Here is a 20470-nt window from a genome sequence, read left to right as displayed (position 1 = left end):
TTTCCATTATCTTGGTTGAGTAACGGGGTGGGATAGGTCTCCACCAAAGGAGATGTAAGGTCTGCAGGTCACCCTTGGGCAAGGTGCATCACCTGCTTAGCTCCTGGATCAGGTTCACGTGAAGCCGTGGAAGCAGGGGGTGGATGGTCGTATGAGCAGCCGGTACAGTTCACAAGTCCTGGTTATGCGATCACTGGTGCCAGGCAGACAATCTCTGAAGAGTATTGATAATGGCTGGGGGTCACCCACCCCTACCCAGAACAGGGCGATGGCAAACCACTTCTGTGGAAAAATTGGCCAAGAACAATCATGGTCATGAAAGGACTGCAATGTTCTGACAAGAACTGTCCTTTGTTATTCAAATAACAAGCCATGGGTAAGAAAGGACATTAAGGACATCCTGAACGCTAAAAAGAGGGTATTTAGAGATGGATATAGGGAGGAGCTGAGGGCAATACAGAGGGACCTGAAAGCTAGGATCAGGGAGGCTAAAGACAGGTATAGGAGGAAGCTTGAGTGGAAGCTCCAGCAGAACAACATGAGAGAGGTCTGGAGTGGGATGAGGACCATCACTGGGTTCCGGCAAACTAGCAACAGAGGAGCTGAAGGCAGTGTGGACAGGGCCAATGAACTTAACCTGTTCTTTAACAGATTTGATATTGTGGCCCCTGCCCATCCCCCACATGAGTCATTTGTTGTCGGCCCCCAACCAACACATATTCCGCTCTCCCCTCCTACCCCTCCGCACAGCCCCCCACCCTGCTCTCATGACGATACTCCTTCCCCACACAAAACCACCACGGTGGGCTTCACAGCTGAACAGGTGAGAAGACAGCTGAAACGTCTCAACCCAAGCAAGGCTGCAGGACCGGATGGTGTCAGTACCAGGGTGCTCAAAGCCTTTGCCCCTCAGCTATGTGGAGTACTTCGCCACGTCTTCAACCTGAGCCTGAGGCTCCGGAGGGTTCCCTTGTCCCTCTGCCGAAGACGCCGCGCCCTAGTGGCCTCAATGATTATAGACCGGTGGCATTGACCTCCCACATCATGAAGACCCTGGAGAAACTTGTTCTGGAGCTGCTCCGGCCTATGGTCAGGCCACACTCAGATCCCCCCCAGTTCGCCTACCAGCCCCGACTAGGAGTTGAGGATGCCATCGTCTACCTGCTGAACTGTGTCTACGCCTACCTGGACAAGCCAGCGAGCACTGTGAGGGTCATGCTTTTTGACTTCTCCAGTGCGTTCAACCCCATCCTCCCTGCTCTGCTGGGGGAGAAGCTGACAGCAATGCAGGTGGATGCTTTCCTGGTGTCATGGATTCTTGACTACCTGACTGGCAGACCACAGTACGTGTGCTTGCAACACTGTGTGTCTGACACAGTGAATAGCAGCACTGGGCCTCCACAGAGGACTGTCTTGTCTCCCTTTCTCTTCACCATTTACACCTTGGACTTCAACTAATGCACAGAGTCTTGTCATCTTCAGAAGTTTTCTGATGACTCTGCCATAGTTGGATGCATCAGCAAGGGAGATGAGGCTGAGTACAGGGCTACAGTAGGAAACTGTGTCACATGGTGTGACCAGAATTATCTGCAGCTTAATGTGAAAAAGACTAAGGAGCTGGTGGTAGACCTGAGGAGAGCTAAGGTACCGGTGACCCCTGTTCCATCCAGGGAGTCAGGGTGGACATGATGGAGGATTACAAATACCTGGGGATACGAAATGACAATAAACCGGACTGGTCAAAGAACACTGAGGCTGTCTACAAGAAGGGTCAGAGCCGTCTCTATTTCCTGAGGAGATTGAGGTCCTTTAACATCTGTCGGACGATGCTGAGGACGCTCTACGAGTCTGTGGTGGTCAGTGCGATTATGTTTGCTGTTGTGTGCTGGGGCAGCAGGCTGAGGATAGCAGACACCAACAGAATCAACAAACTCATTCGTAAGGCCAGTGATGTTGTGGGGATGGAACTGGACTCTCTGACGGTGGTGTCTGAAAAGAGGATGCTGTCCAAGTTGCATCCCATCTTGGACAATGTCTCCCATCCACTACACACTGTACTGGTTGGGCACAGGAGTACATTCAGCCAGAGACTCATTCCACCAAGATGCAACATAGAGTGTCATAAGAAGTCATTCCTGCCTGTGGCCATCAAACTTTACAACTCCTCCCTTGGAGGGTCAGACATCCTGAGCCAATAGGCTGGTCCTGGACTTATTTACTGGCATAATTTAGATATTACTATTTAATTATTTATGGTGCAACTGTAACGAAAACCAATTTCCCCTGGGATCAATAAAGTATGACTATGACTATCGTCCACGTCATATGACGCAGAACATAACGAATAAAGCAAAGTCTATTTTAGGAACCACCTCTATGACAGCCTATACTCAGCAGGAAAGGGTGCAGTAAATCATAAACACAAGAGGTTCAGCAGATGCTGGAAATTCAGACACACACACACACACACACACACACACACACACACAATGCTGGAGCAACTCAGCAGGTCAGGCAGCATCGAAGGAAAGGAATAAATAGTTGATGTTTTGAGCTGAGGTTCTTCACCAGGACAGGAAAGGAAGGGGGCAAGAAGCCAGAATAAGAAGGTGGGTTGGGAGGGGGAGGAGAATGTGGCAGGTGCTAGGTGAAGCCAGGTGAGTTGGGGGGGTTAGGGAAGGTAGGTGGGTGTGGATGATCAGAGGCCAAAAGGAGTTGGATGCAAAATGGAAAGGGCTGAAGGAGGAATATAATAAGAGAGGAGAGTGGTCTATGTTCAAAGTTCAAAGTAAATTTTATTATCAAAATACGTGTACGTCACCATGTACAACCCTGAGATTAATTTTCAGCAAATCTATCGAAGAGTAACTACAACAGGATCAGTGAAAGGTCAACTAGAGTGCAGAAGGCAACAAACTGTGGAAATGCAAATATAAATCCATGGCAATAAATAATGAGAAGATGAAATAACAAGACAACAACTCCCGTTGGTTACGGAAGAAAGGGAAGGAGAAGGGGCTCCAGAGGGAGAGGAGGAGAAGAGAAGGGGCAAGAGGGAAACCAGAATGCAGATAAAGAGTTAACGTTCTAGGCAGAGAGTCAAGAATGCAGTAAAGTACCTTCGGAATGTAGACCTGGCAGATCACGTCCTTCCCGGACTGCATATCTCTGATGTCCTGGGTCAAAAAGACACTGCGCCAGTCATATTCAGGATTTGGCTTGCAGATGAAGGTCTTGGGTTTCTCAGCTTCATAGTAGGCCGCAAAATCAAGATATCTGCAGCGAGAAGCACTCATTAGTACTGAGAGAAGAAGGTCATAAGGTCTTTAAGTTCAAGGTTGAGCTCAAGTTTAATTCTCATCTGGCCGTACACATGTATGCTGCTAGATGAAACAGCATTTCTCTGGGGCCAAAGTTGCAAAGCACAAGCACACAAAGACACACACAGTACATACAGTTATGATAGGACATACAGTCACCAAAAATTATCGCACAGGCCTGAAGTTTGATGGGGTGCTTGGGATGTTGACCTGGAGCCAGGAATAAGCATGCAGCAGTTCCTCAGCTTGCCCCAGATCAGCAGACGAGGGCAACTGAGCTTGTCTTGTGCTGGGTCTGCCGCAAGCAATCAAGCTTGTATTCCATGGAGTGGACACTAGAGGACAGCACCGACAGGAGCAACCAGCCACCCCAGACCAGCAGGGATTCCAGCACGCCCGCTGCACCCCTGTTCTCTTCCACACTACTCAACTCCAGCCATCACTACTGTCTACTGTGGTTTACGTTTCTGTAAACCCTTCATCAACCAGATTTGCTAATTTCACTGTTAAAAGTTCAGATTCATAGATACGTCACAGGTACGTCAAAACATACAGTGAAATGTGTCATTTGCATTGGCAAAACAAAGGATGAGCAGGGACAAATATCAACACACATTCTGGCAAAAATGGGTGAGATTTGACAGGTTAAACTCTCCTTTAAGATCATCTTTAAACAAACCAGCTTTGGGGCATAAAACAATGATAAACATCACGCCAACTCTATGCGTTGATTATACAACCTTATTTTTTTACAGACCACAATTCAGATCAGATCAGGTTCATTTACTTATCGGAGGTGCACCGAAACAGACAGTGAAACATGCCACTTTGTTAACAGACAACACAACCAAAGTGTGCTGGGGGGCAGCATGTTCTGGTGACAACCTGGCGTGCCCACCATGTTCAGCAGAGCAACACAAGCAACAAAACACGGCAAATTTGGAGTATTCTGTGCAGTTTCGGTCACCTACAAACGTACAGGAAAGTCGTAAGTAAGGTTGAAACAATACAGAGAAAATTTACAAGGATGCTGCTGGGTCTGGGAGATAGATTGGAGGAGTTACAAGGAACGGCTCAATAGGTCAGGAATTTATTCCTTGGAATGCGGAAGAATGAGAAGTACACAAAATTATGAGGGGTAGAGATAGGGTAAAAGCAAGCTGGCTTTTTCTACTGAGGTTAGGAGGGAGTGCAACCAGAGGTCACAGGTTAAAGGTGAAAGCTCAAAAGTTTAACAGGAACCTGAAGGGAAGCCTCTTCACCCAGAGGGTGGTGAGAGTGTGGAACGAGCTGCCAGCGCAAGTGGTGCCTGCAAGCTCGATTTCAATGTTTAAGAGAAGTTTGGATAGGTACATGGATGGTAGGAAGTATGAAGAGCTGTTGTCCCGGTGCAGCCAATGGGACTAGGCTGTTTAAATGCTGGACTAGATGGGCCAAAGAGCCTGTTTCTGTGCTGCACTTTTCTATGACTCTGAAAGCTCCCCTTCCACTCTGCCACTCACCCATCCACTCATACATTCAGACAGGCCTCCAGTCCTTAGCCCTGAAACCTTATGTTTCTATCCTGCACCCCAGGTAAAACAACCCTCTAGAAATCGTGGACGCATTGGTAATTATTTTCCAATGTTCTATAGATTCAGGATCAGTTCCTGAGGACTGGAGGGTAGCTAATGTTATCCCACTTTTTAAGAAAGGAGGGAGAGAGAAAACAGGGAATTATAGACCAGTTAGCCTGACATCAGTGCCGGGGAAGATGCTGGAGTCAATTATAACAGATGAAATAGCAGCACATTTGGATAGCAGAAACAGATCAGTCCAAGTCAGCATGGATTAATGAAGGGGAAATCATGCTTGACTATTCTTCTGGAATTTTTTGAGGATGTAACTATGAAAATGGACAAGGGAGAGCCAATGGATGTAGTGTACCTGTACTTACAGAAAGCCTTTGATAAGGTCCCACATAGGAGATTAGTGGGCAAAAATAGAGCACATGGTATTGGGGGTAGGGTACTGACAGGGATAGAAAATTGGTTGGCAGACAGGAAACAAAGAGTAGGGATTAATGGGTCTCTTTCAGAATGGCAGGCGGTGACTAGTGGGGTACAGCAAGGCTCGGTGCTGGGATCGCAGCTATTTACAACATACATTAATGATTTAGATGAAGGGATTAAATAACGTTAGCAAATTTGCAGATGACATAAAGCTGAGTGGCAGTGTGAAATGTGCGGAGGATGTTGAGATAATGCAGGATGACTTGGACAGGTTGGGTGTGTGGGCAGATGCAGTTTAATGTGGCTAAATGTGAGGTTATCCACTTTGGTCGCAAGAACAAGAAGGCAGATTAGTATTTGAATGGTGTCAAGTTAGGAAAAGGGGAAGTATAACAAGATCTAGGTGTCCTTGTTCATCAGTCACTGAAAGTAAGCATGCAGGTACAGCAGGCAGTGAAGAAAGCTAATGGCATGTTGGCCTTCATAACAAGGGGAGTTGAGTATAGGAGCAAAGAAGTCCTTCTGCAGTTGCACAGGGCCCTGGTGAGACCACACCTGGAGTATTGTGTACAGTTTTAGTCTCCAAATTTGAGGAAGTACATCCTTGCTATTGAGGGAATGCAGCGGAGGTTCACGAGGTTAATTCCTGGGATGCTGGGACTGTCATATGTTGAAAGATTGGAGCGACTGGGCTTGCATACACTGGAATTTAGAAGGACAGGGGATCTGATTGAAACATTTCAGATTATTAAGGGATTGGACACGCTAGAGGCAGGAAACATGTTTCCGATGTTGGGGCAGTCCAGAACCAGGGGCCACAATTTGAGAATAAGGGGTAGGCCATTTAGAACAGAGTTGACGAAAAACTTTTTCACCCAGAGAGTTGTGGACCTGTGGACTGCTCTGCCTCAGAAGGCAGTGGAGGCCAATTCTCTGGATGCTTTCAAGAAAGAGATAGATAGAGCTCTTAATGATAGCGGAGTCAAGGGATATGGGGAGAAGGCAGGAATGGGGTACTGATTGTGGATGATCAGCCATGATCACAGTGAATGGCGGTGCTGGCTCGAAGGGCCGAATAGCCTACTCCTGCACCTATTGTCCATTGTCTATAACCCAAACTTGTCCAACCTTTATAAACTTTCCTCATCCTCCTGCACTCCAGATAAAATAACCCAATTGCAGAGGAGAAGATGACGGCACGACACAGCGCGCAGCGACCACTCCGGTGATGAATATCTGTTATCTGTCAAGTAGGGTGCCGTGTACAATTCTGATTTGATGGAGGCAGACGTGAGAGCACGGAGGAACATCTGGTGAAACTTCTGAAATGCCTGTTTCACTGCCTCTGCTACTGTGTGATCCGAAATCTCCGGAGGGGAAGGCCCCGAATCCTCGGCTTTGCTCGTTGCTCGTCGGCCGGGGCGGGGTCGAAGCGCTCAGCAGAGATGGTGCTCGGTGTCAGAGGGCTGGTCAGAGGCTCGAAGTTTTCGGACGGACTCAGAGTCGGCTGTGGTCGGGTGCTTCCAGGATGCTGCATCGGCAAGTTTGCAACACTGGAGGCTCATGGTAGGGAGAGTCTCTCCCTTCTACTGTCTGCGTGAGATGTTGGGGCTATCGGGACTTTGAGACTTTTTTTTAACCATGCCCATGGTCTGCTCTTTATCAAATTACGGTATTCCATTGCACTGTTGTAACTATATGTTATAATTATGTGGTTTGTGTCCCTTTTAGTCTTGGTCTGTCCTGTGTTTCTGTGATATTATACTGGAGGAACATTGAATCATCTCTTAATGCATGCATTTCTAAGTGACAATAAACGTGGACTGAATGTCCTCATAATCTAATCTTGTCCAACGTTTATAAACTTCCCTCGGCCTCCTGCACTCCCAAGAAAAAAATCCCAATCTTGTCCAACCTCAATGTAGAGACAAAAGAGATTTATACTCTCTCAGTCAGGCAGCATCCTGGCCAACCTTTTCTGCATCCTCTCTCAAGTGAGTCTCAGACCAAAGGGCACAGCCTCAAAATAGAGAGACGTCCATATTCAACGGATACGAGAAAGAATTTCTCAGCTAGTCTTGTAGGGATTCCCATTCTGTGGTCGATGGATCCCTTGGTTAACGGTAGGGGTCAATGGCATAAAACAGGTTGGTAACTCCTGAGCTACCGCTAGAGTGGTGAATCAGCGGAGTTTGTTGCCACAGACAGCTGTGGAGGCCAAGCCCCTGTCTATGGTCTAGTTACCCGTCCTCAAAATCCAACCAAATGTCCCCACGCCTGTGTAAGTCAGTCCCTGGACCACTTTCTCCCCTAGAGGAGAATCGTGGGAGAGTTCAAGACCTCAAAGTACAAGGACGTCCCCTTAGAACAGAGATGAGGAGGAATTTCTTAAGCCAGAAGGTGGTGAACATGTGGAATTCATTGCCACAGATGACTGTGGACGACAAACCACTAGTGGAGGCTGATAAGTTCTTGATTAGTCAGAGTGTCAAAGGTTATAGGGAGAAGGTTGGAGAGTGGGTTTGGGAGGGATAATAGATCAGCCATGATGGAATGCGGAGCAGACTCGATGAGCCAAATGGCCTAATTCTGCACCTGTGTCTTATGGTCCTGCAGTCTTAGCCTCCATATCCTTCCTACAATAGGGTGACCAGACTGCAACAATATTCCAAATGGAGGCTGACTGAAGCTTTTTACAGCTGTGAACTGTCGTCTTGACTCGGGTACTGAGTGTACAACCAAGAAGGCAAAGACTTCTCTACACCCTCTTGACCATCCTACCTATCTGCATGGCCATTTGCAGGGAGTTATGAACTTGGACCCCTAGCTTTCCTTTCTACATCAAAGATCCATTCCCTCTGTACCTTGTTCAGCTCTCCTTCACTCACTGCTTTTAGTCAGGAGACATGGCTGAAATATATTTGCTGCTGATTGCAGAGACTTATTTTAAATTAACTCTCTTTTGTTGCTGTCAATTTAACTGGAGGCCACAAGTCCCACCGGGCCATCCCTTTGCCCAACAAGTCTCACCGGGCCATCCCTTTGCCTAACAAGTCTCACCACGCCATCTCTTTGCCCAACAAGTCTCACCGCGCCATCCCTTTGCCTAACAAGTCCCACCACACCATCCCTTTGCCTAACAAGTCCCACCGGGCCATCTCTTTGCCCAACAAGTCTCACCGCGCCATCCCTTTGCCTAACAAGTCTCACCGCGCCATCCCTTTGCCCAACAAGTCTCACCGCGCCATCCCTTTGCCTAACAAGTCCCACCACACCATCTCTTTGCCCAACAAGTCTCACCGGGCCATCCCTTTGCCCAACAAGTCCCACCATGCCATCCCTTTGCCTAACAAGTCCCACCACGCCATCTCTTTGCCCAACAAGTCCCACTACACCATCCCTTTGCCTAACAAGTCCCACCACGCCATCTCTTTGCCTCACAAGCCCCACCATACCATCCTTTTGCCTAATGTCCCACCACGCCACCTCTTTGCCCAACAAGTCCCACCATGCCATCCCTTTGCCTAACAAGTCCCACCACGCCATCTCTTTGCCCAACAAGTCCCACTACACCATCTCTTTGCCTAACAAGTCCCACCTTGCCATCTCTTTTCCTAATTTGTTGACTACTGAATGAGCACTTGCCTTTGACACCATAATTTTTTAAGCAGTTGAGGGATGCAGTCATTATAACAATCATGTGGGGTACTTTTGCCTTTGGGCGATGATGGGAGATTGGTCAGCTATATCTTATACGGTGCATCCACATCACTGGAGAGCTGTATGATACAGATGTGAGAGGGGAGGGGAGGCGGCAGTGGAGGGAGGAGTGGGAGAGAGGACTCAGAGAGGGGAGTGGGAGGGGTGTTGGGGAGAGTGAAAGGGGGGATTGGGAGGTGTGTGTTGGAGGGCATGCATGGGGGATTGGGAGCGGGGGAGTGCAAGAGCAGAGTGGCAGGGGAGTGGGGGGAGTATTGGGAGAGAGAGTGGGTATGAGTGGGAAGAGGAAGCAACAGAGGAAGTGACAGGGAGAGTGGGAGGGGGTGAGGGTGGGTACATGGGAGGAGAGACTGGTAATGGTCATTTAATATCTCTTTCCATTAGGTGTTAACTTAATGGACCCTTGCAACTTGGGTGTATGTTCAACAAAGATTGCTAAGATGAGATATGTTGAGGTTTTTTTTGAAATGTATCTCAACTTCAGACCAATGTGCATTAATGGAAGAGTTTATAGAGAGTCCATACCAGGCAAAATCCTCCCCACCATTGAGTACACTTAACTGCCACAAGAAAACAGCATCCAAGATCCACACCCAGGCTCTCAGCTCATTGGACAAAGAGGTCCAAGCAGACTGGGGTCCCACACCATCAGGTTCAGAAACAGTAATTACCCCTCAACCATCAGCATGGATACCTTCACTCACCTCCACCCTCAACTCATTCTACAACCGTATGGACTCTTTTTCAAGAGCTCTGCAACTTGGCACAATCCGTCTTCTTTTGCACACTGGTTGTTTGTCAGCCTTTGTTATTTATAGTCTTTCACAAATTCTATCGTACTTGCAAGAAAACAAATTTCAAGGTCATATCATATATGTACCTTGATAATAAATTTACTTTGAACTTTAACCTTTGATGTAATAGAGATGGGAAAGTGGTGCTAAGTGTCATTGACGCAGTTCAAAGTACATTTATTATCAAAGTAGGTATACGACATCCAATCCTGAGAATCGTCTCCTTACAGGCAGCCACAGAACAACGAAACATAAAAGAACCCATTAAAAAAGTGAAGACTGCCAGACACCCAATGGGCAGAAACAAAATTAAATCGTGCCAACAATAAAAGTAAGCAAATAACTTTCAGAACTGAAGCTGACAGAAGTGAATGCACTGACATGAAGCCAGTCGTCACTGCAGCCAGTCCAGGAGCCTGTTCGTTGCAGGCCACGGCCTCAGTTCAGCGCACTGCTCAGTAAACCTTGCCAAGCAGTGAGCTGAATACCAGCCCATTCATCACCTCCTGACCTTTTCAATCTGGCCCGGCACTTAAATCGTCCAAATCTCAGGTCGTTCCTCGCTCTTGTGACCCGGGCTCTGCCGGTTCGATGCACTCTCGGCTCTGTGCCTGAGACCACATATCACTGCATGTTTCGATGTACTGTACATGTGACAAGTAAGGCTAATCTTTAATCTTTTCATAACCTATACACACACACACTTTATGGTTCAGAGAGACCATACAGATTTTGGTTCACAATGTTGTCACTTGCTTCTACTGTTTGCATAATTTGTGCTTTTTCCCTTTCTCCGTGCGTCGGGTGTTGGTCTTTAGTTTTAATTGGGTTCTTTTGGATTTCTTCCTTTGCAACTGCTGACAAGCAAGGAGATCTCAGGGTTGTATAATTTACATATTCTTTGATAATAAATGTACTTTGAAAGTTCGAAACACACACACGCATGAACAGAGCCCCACTCCATTTCGAGGTGGTCTTTAAACTTACTCAGATGGTAAACGCCAGCTTTTTGGGAAGATGTTGTAATCTTCTGGGTATTGCCTTAGCATGCGATTTAAGTTCATGACCAGCAAATCCTTCATACAGATTTCGTGCATCCCAAGAAAGTAATTCATTTTCTGTGTGAGGAAAAGAAGTATCAATCCATGCAGACGGTATACCAGTATGACGTGGCATACGTTCAGTGACCATTTTACTAGGTGCTCCTGCTCCTTAATATAAAATATCTCATCAGCCAAGCATGTGGCAGAAACTCAATGCATAAAAACATGCAGACATGGTCAAGAAGTTCAGTCATTGTTCAGACCAAACATCAGAATAGAGGGGGAAGAATTTGTGATCTTAGTGACTTTGACCGTGGAATGATTGCTGGTGACAGACGGTGGTTTGAGTATGTCAGAAACTGCTGACCTCCTGTGATTTTCATGCACATACCAAGAATCAGTGAAAAGCTTGTCTTGCCTACTGTTCACACAGATCAGTACAATGAGGCAGAACAGGGTAAAATAATCAAAGTACAGAATAAAGTGTAAAAGCTGCCCAGAAAATGCAGCACAGGTAAATGACAAAATGCAAGATCATAATGAGGTAGAGTACTGTGCAAAAGTCTTTGGAGCACATCTAAAGATCAAAGGTGCACAGTACTGTAGTGATTTTATGTACTGCTGCCACAAAAAAAAAATCTAATTTCATGACATGTGTGAGTGATGATAAATCTGATTTTGATACGGGTGTCTATTGCGGACTGAGTGGGAAGTGGGGCAGGGAGAGGGGAATGAATCATGGTTGGGAAAAGGGAAAGGGAGGGGGAGGCACCAGAGAGACATTCTGTAATGATTAATAAACCAATTTTTGGAATCAAGTGACCTTGCCTGGTGTCTCAGGGCTGGGTGTGTCTGCACCCCCCCACCCCGGCACTCCTTCTCTGCCACCTGTCCCACACGCCTCCTGGGGTGCTCCACCCTCGCCATTCCCAAAATCCTTTGTTCCCACCGGAGTTACAAACTCGCTTTCTGCTCCACGATGACAAATACAGTACTGTGTGCAAAAGTCTTAGGCACATCATAGCCATTATGTCGTATGACGTGGGCAATCATGGTCTCCTGACCGTGATTGTTCTCAGCAAATGTTATCTACAGAAGTGGTCTGCCATCGCCTTCTTCTGGGTATTGTCTTTACAAGATGGTAGGGATGGATTCTCAATATTCCTGGATTTCAGCGCTTTAAAAGGGATAGAGAGGGGGGAAAGGGGAGGAGGGGTGGCAGTACTGGTCAGCGATACTACTACAGCTACAGAAAGGGTGTGTAACGTAGCAGGATCCTCTTTTGAGTCAGTATGGGTGGAAGTCAGGAACAGGAAGGGAGTAGTTACTCTATTGGGAGTATTCTATAGGCACTCTGGTATCAGCAGAAATACCGAGGAGCAGATGGGGAGGCAGATTTTGGAAAGGTGCAAAAATAACAGGGTTGTTGTCATGGGTGACTTTAACTTCCCTAATATTGATTGGCACCTGATTAGTTCCAATGGTTTAGACGGGGCAGAGTTTGTTAAGTATGTCCAGCATGGATTCCTGTCACAATATGTTGACAGGCCGACTAGGGGGAATGCCATACTAGATCTAGTATGAGGTAACGAACCAGGTCAGGTCACAGATCTCTCAGTGGGTGAGCATCTGGAGGACAGTGACCACCGCTCCCTGGCCTTTGACATTATCATGGAAAAGGATAGAATCAGAGAGGACAGGAAACATTTTAATTGGGGAAGGGCAAATTATGAGGCTATAAGGCTAGAACTTGCGGGTGTGAATTGGGATGATGATTTTGCAGGGAAATGTATTATGGACATGTGGTCGATGTTTAGGGATCTCTTGCTGGATGTTAGGGATAAATTTGTCCAGGTGAGGAAGATAAAGAATGATCAGCTGAAGGAACCATGGGTGACAAGTGAGGTGGAAAACCTAGTCAGGTGGAAGAAGGCAGCATACATGGTCTAGGAAGCAAGGATCAGATGGGTCTATTGAGGAATATAGGGTAGCAAGAAAGGAGCTTAAGAAGGGGCTGAGGAGAGCAAGAAGGGAGCATGAGAAGGCTTTGGCGAGTAGGGTAAAGGAAAACCCAGGCATTCTTCAATTATGTGAAGAACGAAATGATGACAGGAATGAAGGTAAGACCGATTAGAGATAAAGGTGGGAAGATGTGCCTGGAGGTTGTGGAAATGAGCGAGGTCCTCAATGAATACTTCTCTTCGGTATTCACCAATGAGAGGGAACTTGATGAAGGTGGGGACAATATGAGTTGCCTCACAGGTAGATAGGGTAGTTAAGAAAGCTTATGGGGTGTTAGCTTTCATAAGTCGAGGGACAGAGTTTAAGAGTTGCGAGGTAATGATGCAGCTCTATAAAACTGGTTAGGCCACACTTGGGAGTACCATGTCCAGTTCTGGTCGCCTCACTTTAGGAAGGATGTGGAAGCATTGGAAAGGGTACAGAGGAGATTTAACAGGATGGGGCCTGGTTTAGAGAGTATGGATTATAATCAGAGATTAAGGGAGATAGGGCTTTACGCTTTGGAGAGAAGGAGGATGACAGGACACATGATAGAGGTATACAAAGTATTAAGAGGAATAGATAGAGTGGACAGCCAGCGCCTCTTCCCCAGGGCACCACTGCTCAGTACAGGAGGACATGGTTTTAAGGTAAGGGGTGTGAAGTTCAAGGGGGATATTAGAGGAAGGTTTTTTATTCAGAGGGTGGTTGGTGCGTGGAATGCACTGCTTGAATCAGTAGTGAAGGCAGATACACTGGTGAAATTTAAGAGACTGCTAGACAGGTATATGGAGGAATTTAAGGTAGTGGGGTTACATGGGAGGAAGGGTTTAAGGGTTGGCACAACATTGTGGCCGAAGGGCCTGTACTGTGCTGTACTATTCTATGTTCTATGGTTAACCCCCTCCCCACCAAACCATTGTCAATACTCTTCAGAGATTGTCTGTCTGGCGTCAGTGGTTATATCATCAGGACTTCTGATCTGCACTGGCTGCTCATACGGCCATCCACCAGCTGCCCCCATGGCTTCACGTGACCCTGATCAGTGGGGCGGGGGGGGGGGGGGTCTAACCAGGTGCTACACCTTGCCCAAGGCTGACATGCAGGCTAGCGGAGGGAAGGAATGCCTTGTAATTACAGCATCAACATCATGAAATTTAAAAGCTGAGTGGAGTTTCACAATGGTGCAGGTTCTGGGGGTGGGGGCGGAATGGGAGCTTCTCATTGGCTCTTCTGTGGGTCAATTACCTGGTACTGCTTTAGTGACATGGCTTTATCCCATGACACGAAATTGTCCGACCAGTACAATGTCCATTGCTCCTCTTCACCAACCTCTTTCAACCCAAAGATTGTGGCTGCACGGTGAACTGCGAAAGAAACAATGCCAGTTCAGTCTGTGATTGTAGACTGGAGACCAGTAGATTGCCGCCGTCGCAGGAGGAAGGAAGGAAGGTGGCGGACTGGAGAATGGAGGAACACCGGAGCAACAAATGCAGGAATGGGGAGGGTCTTCATAAACACGAGAGGCTCTGCAGAAGCTGGAAACCCAGAACAACACATGCAAACTGTCGGAGGAACACAGCAGGTCAGGCAGCATCTAAGGTATTGAATACACAGTCGATGTTTCAAGCCGAGAACCCTTTTCAGTCCTCATGGAGGGTGCAGGTGAATCCGAGAGATTCTTACTCTCCAGACACTATTTTTCAGATTTCCTGCAAACTGCAAACTCACATTTCAAGGACATTTTACAACTCAAGTTCCCTGCTTTTCTTTAATACACAACTTGCATTCTTTTGCACATTGGTTGTTTGGCAATCTGTGTTTACGTGGAGTTTTTATTGTAAATTCCATTGTAGAAAGCACGGCAGCGCCTCTACTTCCTTGAGAGCCTGTGGAGAGTCAGCGTGACCTCTAAAACTTTGACAAACTTCTATAGATGTGTGGTGGAGAGTATATTGACAGGCTGCACCACAGCCTGGTAGGGAAACACCAATGCCCTTGAATGGAAAATCCTACAAAAAGTAGTGGATGCTGCCCACTCCATCACAGGTAAAGTACATCTACATGAAACATTGTCACAGGAAATTAGCATCCATCATCTGACTCCCTCCTTCATTGCTGCCAACAGGAAGGAGGTACAGAAGCCTCAGGACCCATACCACCAGGTTCAGGAACAGTTACTACCCCTCAACCATCAGGAAGGAGGTACAAAAGCCTCAGGACCCACACCACCAGGTTTAGGAACAGTTATTACCCCTCAACCATCAGGAAGGAGGTACAGGAGCCTCAGGACTCACACCACCAGGTTCAGGAACAGTTATTACCCCTCAACCATCAGGAAGGTAGTACAGGCTCTTGAACCAAAGGGGTTAACTTCACTTAACTTCACTTGCTCCATCACTGAAATATTCCCGCAACTTGTGGACTCACTATTAAGGACTCTTCATCTCATGTTCTCGATATTTATTGCTTATTTATTGTTTCTTTCTTTTCAGATTTGCACAACTTGTTGCCTTTTGCACTCTGGCTGACCCCCAAGTTGTCGTGGTCTTTCATTGATTCTGTTAAGGGTTTTATTCCATAGATTTATTGAAAATGAATCTCAGGGTTGTAAATGGAAACGCATACCTACTTTGATAATAAATTTTACTTTGACTTTGACTTCGTGGACACCAATGATTGATTAACTAATCACCTACTTAATGTGAACAGTTTGAATAGAGTCAGGCAGATTGACAGAATCACTTAATTACAATGGTAGCACGTCCCAACTAGCACAACCCTTTCTGTTACAGGGTTGACGCATGGCACCCTGAATATACAACTAAACAGAGGTTTAAGTGATGAAACAGATCTGTCCTGAACTGGGCCTTAAGAGGCAGGGATATATCTTTCACAAAGTGCTGATACCGATCTGATGTCTTCCCCCTATGTAGTTTCAGCTGGGCAGAGTCAGAATGTCCCACACACAATGGTCGGTTTCACAAATCACAAAGTATTAGTGAGTCCTAATGAAGGGTCTCCGCTTGAAACTTACTTTACCTTCTGCAATGAAGGTCCTCCGTCTCTGACGATCTTCAGGACTCCCTTCATCACGTCGGTGGCTTCTCTCCGTTTTCACTACTGTCAGCCATGCAAGCCCCGGCTGGAGACTCAGGAGTATCGTCAGCACTCAGACGTAGAAGGAATCTTCACTGCTGTTTCCGTAACAATTCTGAGCTGAACCCCCAAATCCGGAGGACTGCTGGAGCACAAAGCCCCGACCCCAGCCAGCATAGCTCTCTGGGTCATTGAGGCATGCAAGCCTTCAAACCACAACAAGGCTGTGGACCTCTTGGAGGTCAGCCCGTAATGTTGGCTCTTTATCCAGCTCTCTAATCTCCTGAGTTGCTCCATTTTGCTTGTGTTACTCTGGATTTCCAGCATTTGTCAGTTGGAAATTAAACTGCTTCATCATTATGTGCCGTGTCATATGACGTCACCATTATGCACCGTGTCGTGTGATGTGGGCAATCACAGTCTTTGCATGACCATGATTGTTCTTGGCAAAATTTTCTACAGAAGTAGTTTGTCACTGCCGCCTTCTGGCCAGTGTCTTTGCAAGACGTGTGACCCCCTAGCCATTATCAATACTCTTCAGAGATTGTCTGCCTGGCATCATTGGTGGCATAACCTGGACTTGTGATCTGCACCGGCTGCTCATACAACCATCCACCACCTGCTCCCTTAGCTTCACATAACCCAGATTGGGGGGCTAGGCAGGTGGCAGGTACTACACCTTGCCCAAGGGTGACCTGCAGGCTGGCGGAGGGAAAGAACGCTTCACACCTCCTTTGGTAGAGACGTGTCTCCACCCCGCCAGCCAAGGAGTGCACTGGATTTGTTTTTAACACAATCCTGTCGATGATACACTCCATACACAGTGCTGGATTCCAAGTGAACCGCGGGGCGGCCCGGTAGCGTAGCGGTCCACACAACGCTTTACTGTACTGGCAACCTGGGTTCAATTCCCGCCACTGCTGAATAGACTCCTGAAGCTCTTCTATCCCTGAGGTCGAATTATTGTTTTTGGAGCAAATTAACTCTCCTCACAATTAAAAACCAGAAACACACCAGAGATTAAACACAAGAGGTTCAACAGATACTACAAATTCAGAGTAGCCACACACAATATATTCCATCTTGGCTCCCCCCCTACGAGTTCTCTTCTATTCACCCATCTATCACCTTCCCTGAACACCTCAATCCTCCCCTCTCCTCACACACTACCAACCCCCTCCCCCACTCCAATCCCAGCTCTCATTCGTGCCAGGTCTTCACAATTCCTTCCAACCTCCCACTCTGAGGCAGACTGTTCTGTCCTCGGTAAGGGCCTCACTTTTGTCCCCCTGCACCCACACCTCAGTGAGTTCCGCGCCCACCATGATGCCGAGCTCTTCCTCCACCACCTCCGTCTCCGAGCCTATTTCTTAGGCAAGGATGCCCCACCCCACACCAGTGACCCCGTCTCCCATCTTTAACCCTCCTCCTCTTCCTGGACACCCCACCCTGGTCTTTTGCCTGCTCTGGACCTTTTCACTGCCAACTGCCGATGGGACACCAACCGTCTCGACTTCAACATTCCTCTCCATTTCCAACCTCACTCCTTCTCAACACTCCGCTCTGCACTGCCTCCGCACTAATCCTAATCTCACCATCAAACCTGCAGATTAGGGAGGTGCTGTAGTAGTCTGGCGTACTGACCTCTACCTTGCTGAGCCCCAGCGCCAACTCTCAGACACCTCCTCTTACTTACCCCTGGAACAGGACCCCACTAAGGAGCACCAGGCCATTGTCCCCCACACCATCACCAACCATATGGACTCTGGGGATCTCCAACCCACCACCACCAACCTCATTGTTCCCTCAACCTGCACCTCCCATTTCTACCTCCTACCCAAGATCCACAAACCTACTTGTCCAGGTAAACCCATCACTCACTCTTGATCTTTTCAATGACTTCAAGTTCCCTAGCCCTGGTCGTCTCATTTTCACTACGGATGTCCAGTCCCTACACACCTCCAGCCCCCATCAGCCTTAAAGCTCTCTGCTTCTTTCTGGACACCAGACCCAACCTGTTCCCCTCCACCACCAGTCTCCTCCCTCTGGCAGAATTGTTCCTCACCCTCAACAAATTCTCCTCTGGCTCCTCCCACTTCCTTCAAACTAAAAGGTGAAGCCACGAGCACTCGCGGGGGTCCCAGCTATGCCTGCTTTTTCATCGGCTACGTGGAACAGTCTATGTTCCAAACCCACACTGGTATCATGCCCCAACTCTTCCTACACTACATCAATAACTGCATTAGTGCTGCTTCCTGCACCAGTGCTGAACTTGTCCACTTCATCAACTTTGCCTACAACTTCCACGCTGCCCTCAAATTTACCTGGTCCATTTCCAACATTTCCCTTCTCTTCCTTGATCTCTCTGTCTCTATCTCTGCAGAAAGTTTATCTACTGATATCTTTTATAAACCTACTCATTTTCACAGCTACCTGAACTATACCTCTTCCCAGTCTGTCACTTGTAAAAGTGACATCCCCTTCTCTCAGTTCCTCTGGCTCTGCCGTATCAGCTCTCAGAATGAGGCATTTCATTCCAGAACAAAGGAGATGTCCTCCTTCTTCAACGAAAGGTGCTTCCCTTCCTCCAGCATCAAAGCTGCCCTTACCTCTCTTCCATTTCACGAATGTCTGCTCTCACCCCATCCTCATGCCGCCCCTGCAGGGAGAGATTTCCTCTTGTCCTCACCTACCACCCCACCAGCCTCCGCGTCCAGCACATAATTCTCCGCAACTTCCGCCATCTCCAACGGGATCCCACCACCAAGCACATCTTTCCCTTCTCCCCACTTTCTACTTTCAGCAGGGATCGAATCCTACACGACTCTCTTGTCCATTTGTCCCTCCCCACTGATCTCCCTCCTGGCACTTACAAGTGCCACACTTGCCCCCACACTCTCCATCACTACCATTCAGGGCCCAAACAGTCCTTCCAGGTGAGGCGACACTTCACTTGTGAGTTTGTTGGGGTCGACTACCTGTTGCTCCGGGTGCGGCCTCCTGTATATCGGTGAGACCCAATGTGGACTGGGAGACCGCTTCGCCGAGCAATAAACACTCCATCTGGATCTCCCGGTGGCTACCAATTTCAATTCTATTTCCCATTTCCATTCAGACATGTCAGTCACGGCCTTCTCTACGGCCACAATGTGGCCACATTCAGGTTGGAGGAGCAACACCTTATATTCCCTCTGGGTCGCCTCCAACCTCCAGCCTCCAGCCTCCAGCCTCCAGCCTCCAGCCTCCAGCCTCCAACCTGAAAGAATGAACATTGATTTCTCGAACTTCTGCGAATTTCCCGCCCCCCAACACCCTTCCCCTTCACCGTTTCCCATCCCCATTTCTCTCTCTCACCTCATCTCCTTACCTCCCTCAGATGCTCCTCTCCTTTCCCTTTCTTCCATGGCCTTCTGTCCTCTCCTATCAGATTCCCCCTTCTCCAGCCCTTTATCTCTTTCACCAATCGAGCTCCCAGCTCTTTACTTCACCCCCACCCCTTCTATCACCTATCACCTGCCACCTTGTACTTCTTCTTCTCCTCCCCTCACCTCTGACTTCTCATCTCATTTCCAGTCCTGATGAAGGCCCTCGGCCCGAAACGTCGAATGTTTTAGTTGTTCCTCTCCGTGGCTCATGGCGCATTGGGCGGTACCCTTGCCGTTTCGTTCACATCTGTCTGTTTTTTTTTTACCAGGCTGAGTCGCCAGCTTGACGCTCAACCCAGCACGGATGGAAGGCGTGCAAGGAGCCGGCTGGACTCGAACCGCCACTCGGCTCGAAGTCTGGTGCGGATGCCACCACACCACCGGCCGGCAGAGATGCTGCCTGACGTGCTGAGTTCCTCTAGCATTTACTGAATGCCGCAGAGATTACTATGGCCAGACTTTGTACTCCTCACGCTGAAATGGCTCCCTTCCCCAGCACTGTGGCAACGTTTTCAGATGTTTACAGTAAAAATCTGTCCTTTATTTATAGAATAACCTTGTTTACTCCTCCATTGCTCAATGCAACAGCTTCCCCAGTCTCTCTCCCTGCAGCTGAAGCCCTCGAACAAATCTCCTGTGCACCAACTCTGGGGTCTTGGCATTCATTTCCTAGTGCAGGCTCAGGAGAGGAGGCACGAACTTTGGTGAATGAGGATGATGCAACCTTCCAACCCATCTTCTGGGGCAAATTCTGTGAAGTTCTTGCCCCTGTTTCCTTCTCCAGCCGGGGAAGATCTGTCTCAGCTTGTCCTCCTTCCCCCCCACCTCCCCCCTCCTTCTTATCCTGGCCTCTTCTCCCTTCCTTTCCAGTCCTGACAAAGGGTCTCGGCCGGAAGTGGCAACTCTTTATTTCCCAACATGGATGCTCCCATCGTTCCCCCGGATGAATCACCCAATTGAGCATGGGGACAGGTTTATTTGTTCAGCCTAAACAGTTGTGAGCCACGGAATACACACTGAGCTCCCTACACACATGAACACAAAATCTGTTATAACAGGTGCTGCGGTCCCCCGCTA

The 20470-nt window shown here is 47.9% G+C and overlaps 1 protein-coding gene across 1 annotated transcript in view; it reads right to left on the bottom strand.

Moving 5' to 3' along the window:
• Positions 1–14234, bottom strand: part of LOC140204485 (uncharacterized) — a 56451-nt gene extending 42217 nt beyond the window's left edge. The window contains exons 1-3 of the mRNA XM_072271194.1: positions 14118–14234; positions 10813–10943; positions 3120–3276 (exon numbers count right to left, since the gene is read on the bottom strand). Of these exons, the coding sequence (XP_072127295.1) occupies positions 3120–3276; positions 10813–10943; positions 14118–14138 (309 nt within the window). The 5' untranslated portion in view covers positions 14139–14234. The remainder of the gene's footprint in view (positions 1–3119; positions 3277–10812; positions 10944–14117) is intronic.
• Between the last annotated feature and the right edge of the window lie 6236 nt (positions 14235–20470).

Source organism: Mobula birostris, chromosome 10 (assembly GCF_030028105.1).
Source record: "Mobula birostris isolate sMobBir1 chromosome 10, sMobBir1.hap1, whole genome shotgun sequence".
NCBI classification, from domain to species: domain Eukaryota; kingdom Metazoa; phylum Chordata; class Chondrichthyes; order Myliobatiformes; family Myliobatidae; genus Mobula; species Mobula birostris.
The sequence above is the reverse complement of the archived record's forward strand: the minus strand, read 5'-3'. Positions and strand labels throughout refer to the sequence as shown.